Source organism: Oratosquilla oratoria, chromosome 3 (assembly GCF_046742065.1).
Source record: "Oratosquilla oratoria isolate Oo_2021 chromosome 3, ASM4674206v1, whole genome shotgun sequence".
Lineage (NCBI taxonomy): Eukaryota > Metazoa > Arthropoda > Malacostraca > Stomatopoda > Squillidae > Oratosquilla > Oratosquilla oratoria.
Genome location: NC_134779.1, coordinates 79,355,307 through 79,362,556, shown reverse-complemented (window position 1 = coordinate 79,362,556; position 7,250 = coordinate 79,355,307). Strand labels below are relative to the sequence as shown.

At 43.7% G+C, this 7,250-nt stretch overlaps 1 protein-coding gene across 1 annotated transcript; it reads left to right on the top strand.

Moving 5' to 3' along the window:
• Positions 1 to 205: 205 nt before the first annotated feature.
• Positions 206 to 2,774, top strand: LOC143018966 (uncharacterized). The gene is made up of 5 exons (XM_076174624.1): positions 206 to 367; positions 475 to 637; positions 1,733 to 1,956; positions 2,062 to 2,310; positions 2,457 to 2,774. Exons 1-5 carry the CDS (start codon positions 206 to 208, stop codon positions 2,772 to 2,774), a joined length of 1,116 nt encoding a protein of 371 aa, XP_076030739.1.
• The last annotated feature ends 4,476 nt before the right edge of the window (positions 2,775 to 7,250 follow it).

The window sequence follows — 7,250 nt, the reverse complement described above, 5'->3', positions numbered from 1 at the left end:
CGTATTGGCACTCGGGCAGAGTGCCCGTTGGAGATTCGACGAGGCCTACGGTATTTGACCGCAAAAGGTGACCGCGGGACAACCTTTTCCATGGGAACGCGGCGGTAGTGCCATCTCACTCCTGGTATGCACCTCAGTGCATTTCTGCGATGCTGGCTAGTATGTGTCGAGGAGGTAGAAGAAATCTAGGAGATTAGTCGTAGATATGCCTTCTAGGGTGTGCAACACAAGCACAAAGGAGAGAGTAGAAACACACAAATGTATATTCCCCATCTGTTCTATCGAAGCCCAGAGTTTAGCTGGATTCTCTTGTGGGACGGACGGTTTGGTAGTTAAAAGCAAGAGTTTGGGAACTATACCCCAAAACGTCAGTGCAGAATTCTTAGAGAGAAAACAACCTTTTGTACGCCAGACGGGTATTATGAATACCGTAGCTTGCCATTTGGATTGAAAGATGCCCCCTCATGTTTTCAGAGTTTGATGAACATGGCATTAACTGGGTTAATCGGCAGAGCAGCGTTTGTCTATATGGACGGACATCTCAAAAACTTGGAAGATGTGTTGGCGAGGCTAAGGTCGGTAAACCTGTCCCTCAAATTGGAAAAGTGTGATTTCTTTAAGGGTGAAATTATCTGGGGCATGTGATATCAAAGGAAGGCATACGACCCCAAGCAGAAAAGATCGCAGCCATCAGAGATTTCCCGAACCGGTTAAGTAAATGAACTACAACAATTCATGGGTCTCACAAACTATTACAAAAAAATTATTCGTAATTTCGCACACATTGCAAAACCCCTCACGGGTATGATGAAAGGGCCACGTCACAAATGCAATGCCAAAATTACACTAAGTTGGACAAAGGAAGCATCCAAGTAGTGTATTTCAGCCTCTGAGAAAGCAAATAAGATTCTAGGACTGATTGCGCGATCTTTTGATTTCAAAAGTCCATCACTCATTAGTTCGTCCACATTTGGAATATGCTGTTTCCGTATGGTCACCGAATCTCATTAAAGACATTGACAGACTGGAAAGAGTACAACGGCGAGCCACAAAACTGATTCCAAATATCAAAAATAAATCATACGAAAATCGACTAAAACATAGGAATCTGTTTTCCCTAAAAAAGTGTAGACTTAGAGGTGACTTGATACAGGTCTTTAAGATTTTAAAGGGAATTAACAACATTAAAAGTAACAAAATTTTCACATTGAATGAGAACCAGACAAGAAACAATGGTCTCAAACTGTGCGGAAATAGATTCAATTTGGAAGTAGGTAGAAACAAATTTGCCAACCGTGTAGTTAATGAATGGAATAAACTTCCTGCATAGGTAGTGCAATGTGGTTTAGTTCGAAGCTTTAAGAATCATTTAGATAAACACCTAAGCAAGATGCTGTAATGATTATAATTTATTTTATATTATTTGTTTTAGTTTTGTTATCATTTGTCTGTCTGATTTTAATTTATTATTAGTTATGTCAATTTATTATTATTTACTATTTACATGTTTGTTTATTATTTAACTATACCTATGTATTTATTTATGTATTTCATTTGTTATTTACATTATTATAGTTTTTATTTATCATTTTATTATTATTGTGATTTTTTTCGTGTCCGACCTAGATATGGACCAAAAGGTCTCCTGTCGGCATGCTCCGCCTTTGTAAAAATGAGGCTTTTCAAACACTAGAGGATACCCTCACTCAGGATGTAATTATTTCATACCCAGATTTCACAAATATCTTCGTTCTCAACACAAACGCAAGTGACTTTGCGATAGGGGGTGTACTACAACAGCCTGACGAGAACGGTCATAGACGACCTATCTCGTTTTTCAGTCGTACGCTAAATGACAGCGAGAGGAAATACTCCGCGGCGAAAAAGGAGGCGCTCACGGTGTACTATGGATTGACAGTGAACAGACCACTTATATTAGGATTTCCGCTAATTGTGGTAAGCTATCACAGACCGTTGCACTGGCTTTTTGGATACTCAGGATAAAGTACACACGTGTTACGATGGCAGATGGCAGTGGCTGACTTTTATTTGACAATTCAGTATATACCAGGCAGGGAAAACATAGTGGCTGATGCCTTGTCTAGAATAAGGGAGGCAGACCATCCCATTGACACTTGTATAGTATCGTCAACAACAAAGGAAAAGGAGAGAAGTGCGCAGGCTCGGTCAACAACAAAGGAAAAGGAGAGAAGTGCGCAGGCTCGGTCAACAACAAAGGAAAAAGAGAGGAGTGCGCAGAATCCGGATGAAATTGTCCAATGGGACTCAAATGAAATGAGAAGTAAACAGGTGAATACCCACTTTGGGGTAAAATAAAACAGTACCTACGCGGAGAGAGCGGAACCACTGACATCAAAAGTTCCTCTGTCAGATTTTTCTACAGTATAATGCCCGATGGCATATTATACCACACTCTTACTAATGTCTATGACCAGAAACAGTACAGAGTAGTTGTACCCGACCATTTTATTGAGACCGCGTTACACCTCGCGCATTGTCTTCCCCTTTCCGGTCATGGAGGTCATAAAGTAACCTTGGAACGACTACGGAAGTTCGCGTTTTGGATGAAGATGGATCGTGACGTTAAGACATTTGTGAAGCGCTGCAGTGTGTGTGCAAAGTGCAAGCCCTCGTGGGATTCACCGGCTCCTTTACAGCAATTCCCCGATGTGTTGGAGAAATTAGAAAGGGCTCACGTAGACGTGGTCGAACCATTTCCTACCACGTCCGAAGGTTACAAATACAATTATTGATGTGCTCACAAGGTTTCTCGTCGCGGTGCCAGTGAGGAGCAAGGAAGCCAAAGAAATAGCTCAGGCCTTCATCACCCACCTTATCAGTATTCACGGAGTTCCAAAACAAATCATCACAGATGGTGGAGGTGAATTTGTGAACGAGGTTCTAAAAGAAGTATGTACACTTCTGAAGGTTGACAAGCGGACGACAACACCGTATCATCCGTCAAGTAACGGCCTCGTTGAGCGGGCAAATGGGACAATAGTACAAATTCTAAGAAGCCTAACTATGGAAAACCCTTTACACTGGGATGTCATGCTCCCGAACGGTGCGAGATTCACCTCACTTCTTGATGTTCAACAAGGACCCTTCAATCCCATACTTGACCTTTTTTAGTGATCAAGAACTATGGTACAACATTGACAACCTAAACGTTCGGACTTGCCAAATCGCAAACAAGCTCTTTAACCGCTGTCAGTCATTCTTAGAAAAGGGATCAGCGGAACATGAGAAGTATCGCCCTAAGTCAAAGTACAAAGAAATAGCATTGGGTCAACGTGTCTACATCCCCGCCGTACCAAAGCAGGGCGTGCGGAGGAAGCTACAGCCTCTTTATGACGGTCCGTACCGCGTGGTGAGAAAAATCAGTGAAGTTGTGTACAAACTCAAGAATATTAGAACAGGCAGAGAGGTTTCTAGCCACACCGATCAGATCACGGTTGAAGAATGCCTGTCACCAGTGGAGAACAAAAATGTGGGACGTGTGTACCCGGTGCATGAACATGATTTGGCAGAACGATGTATTAATGAGGAATGATGAGTGATACAGTGAGTAAGCACGACGGACCATCAGGGAGTCTTCGTTCAAAGAAGATGCGTAGGTATCTTTTAACATCCTTTCTACAAAAAGATGAACTGACTATCACGAAGTGCTTAAATAGCGTATTTTAGTGTATAATTCCTAACAACCTTATGGTTAATGGACTTCTAATTTATAAGTTCTTAACATCCTCTCTACAATTGGATGACCTATCCCTACGTGCTTAAATAGAGTATTTTTAATTATATAATTCTTAGGAACTTTACAGTTAATGGACTTTAGTGCCTTTGATGGAGTAACTAAGCGGACTGAATGATAGTTTTAGTACTTCCTGATACTGAATACGAGCGTACTTTAGTGTATAATTCCTAACAACCTTACGGTTAATGGACTTCTAATTTCTAAGTTCTTAACACCCTCTCTACAAATGTATGACCTATGCCTAAGTGCTTAAATAGAAGTATTTTTAATTATATAATTCTTAAGAACTTTACAGTTAATGGACTTTAGTGCCTTTGATGGCGCCTAATAGCTTGACCTTGTGCTCATTTGAGACGCTGGAGTAACTTCCTAATACTGAATACAAGCCTTACCTCGTATTCACTAACATATTAGTGTTGGAGTGTTTGGGAGGGTCAGGCTACAGCGTCGCGGTGACCTGTAGGGCATAAGGAGCAGTTACTAATTCCCTTGTTCTATGAAACATATGAGGGGCCCCCTGCTGTTCTCGAGTCTCATTACAGATCCTTGGCGAGACAACCCCTTCGGTGCAGATCGGAGATGGATGCCACGCGATTCCAACCAAGGCCCTCCTGCGGCGCCATGCGAGACATGTCTGGGCCCTGGGACCACCTACTCGGGTGCCAACACCTGTTCCCCTCGGGGCAACTCCATCAGCCGCCGCCGCAGAGACGGGCATTCACGACCCGTGGCGGCTCTGTCCTGTTTCGCGGTCATGTCCAGCTGGCGTGGCTGGCCCTGCCCCACCCTGCGCGTCAGACACGGGGCTGACGCCGCGGTGCAGGCCTTTTTCACAGACCCGGTCGTGTCTGTGCTGCTCAGGGACATACTACCTCAGCTGGCTCGATCGGGGCCTACTTCGCACTTCGCAGCGCGACAAGACGCTACCACTGGAACTTGTGGGGCTCCGCCCTTGCTTGGCTATGCATTTATTTTCTTTTATGTACCTTATGAACATGTGTATATTGATTTTTTTTTTTTTTTTTTTCTAAGCGCTCTGGGACCATTCGTTCGAGGCGTTAATAGCGGGACCCTATTGCCTTTTTCTCGGCCGGGTCCCCAAGAATTTTTTCTCCCCCATGTTTTGATTGTGTGCATGTGTTTTGGGAGTTGGTCTATCGCGGGCCACTTTTCGTGTGTGGACACATGATTCTCGGAGGGGTGGGGTCTGTGAGAACCTGATTCTTACGATCTCGTCATGCCCTGCCTGACCTCGTCACGACCTTGCCTAAAAGCTTTTATCAGAAAAATAAACGTATGGGCCTCCCATGACGGCCCTTATCAAAAGAGAACAAATAGATCATATGAATGAAAAGACCTGGTGTATTCGGCTAAGCCAGCCCATGTTGTGTAGTGATTGTAGCTACTGGGCAAATTTTTTTAGGGTTGTAGCCTTAGCCAATCATGGACAAAATCAAGACGAACTGTACGGCCTTAGATGGAGGTGCGTAATATTACTGAGGTATGAAGGAGTGATTGTGCCAACTGCACTGCATGTAGCAGAAACATGGAACATAAGAGAAGAAGAGAGAAGGAGTTTGAATGTGTTTGAGATGAGGTGTCTGAGAAGTATGATGGGGGTTACTAGGCTAGATATAGTGAGTAATGAGGAGGTGAGGAGGAGAACAGGGGTGTAAAGGGAGCTGGGAGATAGGGTTGATGAAAGAATATTGGGATGGTTTGGGCACATGGAAAGAATGAGTGAAGAAAGACTAGTAAAAGAGGTGTGGAAGGCAGATGTGGAGGGAGTGAACATGAGGGGACGTCCTAGGATGAGGTGGATGGATGGGGTGAAGGGGGCTTTGGGGAAGAGGGGAATGTCTGTTGAGGAAGGACGGGAGAGGACAGAAGACAGGGGTGAATGGAGAATGGTTGTATATGGATGATGTTGTGATAGCATGAGGTGGAATGGGCGGGTGGATGGGGGGTGAGGTAGTATGTGTGAGCAAAATTTGACGCAGCCCGAAGGGATTTCTCCCCGTCCTCTCCTTTTATGCAATGGGGGGACGGAGAGGGGGGGGTCGCCGATTTAATGAAGCGGCCTTGCTGTGCATGTGCTGTGTCTTGTGACACTGCTTCTGACCCAGGGCAGTGGACAAGGTGCAGGGATGACCCGTCATTCAGGAGGTGCTAAGATTAGAGGGAGGGTGGAGGGGTGTGGAGTGTATTCAGGGATGGAATGGGTGGGAATGATTTTATGCCTTTTTCTTTTTGGCTACCCCCCTTGTAAGGGGGAAAAATCCTTGGCATATGTATGTATGTATCCTTAAGTTGTAAAGACAGAAAGATAGTCAGTCGCTAGACAGCTGCTCCGAGCAACAGGTCAAGGCAAGTGTCTGTTAGTTAACCTCCATACACAATGCACACACTCTAGCACTCGTAATAAATAAATAAACTTGGACCACTGGTTTGTTCTCTTACCCTAGCGATTCCTAAGTTCGAACCCTCCGGGGGTCATAGCCCTTACTCTTCGGAGAAGCGTAACATGGTTAGGTTTGGTTAAGTTTGGTTAGGTTAGATTTCGTTAGGTTAGGTCAGGTTTGGTTAGGTTAGGTTTGGTTTGGTTAGGTTTGGTTTGGTTAGGTTTGGTTTGGTCAGGTTAGATTAGGTTAGGTTAGGTTAGATTTGGTTAGGCTAGGTTAGGTTAGGTTAGGTTTGGTCTGGTTAAGTTAGGTTAGGTTATAAGGTTAGGTTTGGTTAGGTTAGGTTTGGTTAGGTTTGGTTAGGTTAGGTTTGGTTAGGTTAGGTTTGGTTAGGTTAGGTTAGGTTTGGTTAGGTTAGGTTTGGTTAGGTTAGGTTTGGTTAGGTTAGGTTTGGTTAAGTTAGGTTTGGTTAGGTTAGGTTTGGTTTGGTTAGGTTAGGTTTGGTTAGGTTAGGTTTGGTTAGGTTAGGTTTGGTTAGGTTAGGTTAGGTTTGGTTAGGTTAGGTTTGGTTAGGTTAGGTTTGGTTAGGTTAGGTTTGGTTAGGTTAGGTTTGGTTAGGTTAGGTTTGGTTAGGTTAGGTTAGGTTAGGTTAGGTTTGGTTAGGTTAGGTTTGGTTAGGTTAGGTTAGGTTAGATTAGGTTAGGTTAGGTTAGATTTGGTTAGGTTAGGTTAGGCATTTGAAAACAACCACAGGAAGTTATATTCCACACCCATTCTCTCCACGATCTCTTCACATACTGCCGCGTAACGCCCAACTTCGTTAGGGAGTCGCCTAGTGCGTAAGTAATTGCGCTTCGCAAACTAGTGCGCATTAAATTTCAAAATTTTCAACTTCCTTTCATTTCTCCACGAAATAAATGTCATATTCGTACTCAGCACTAAAATCTGTTTAACTGGCAAAAATTTTGTGAAAAAAATCTGCATGCTGTAAAATGGAAAAGATCCATAAATAAACACACACACACACACACACACACACACACGCACACACACACACACACACACACACA

Coding starts and splice junctions, on each gene's coding strand:
- LOC143018966 (XM_076174624.1), top strand. CDS start 206: ATGCCTTCTAGGGTGTGCAACACAAGCACAAAGGAGAGAGTAGAAACA. Junction 638..1,732: donor TAAGGGTGAAATTATCTGGG/GCATGTGATATC, acceptor TTTCATACCCAG/ATTTCACAAATATCTTCGTT. Junction 2,311..2,456: donor ATGAAATGAGAAGTAAACAG/GTGAATACCCAC, acceptor GTCTATGACCAG/AAACAGTACAGAGTAGTTGT.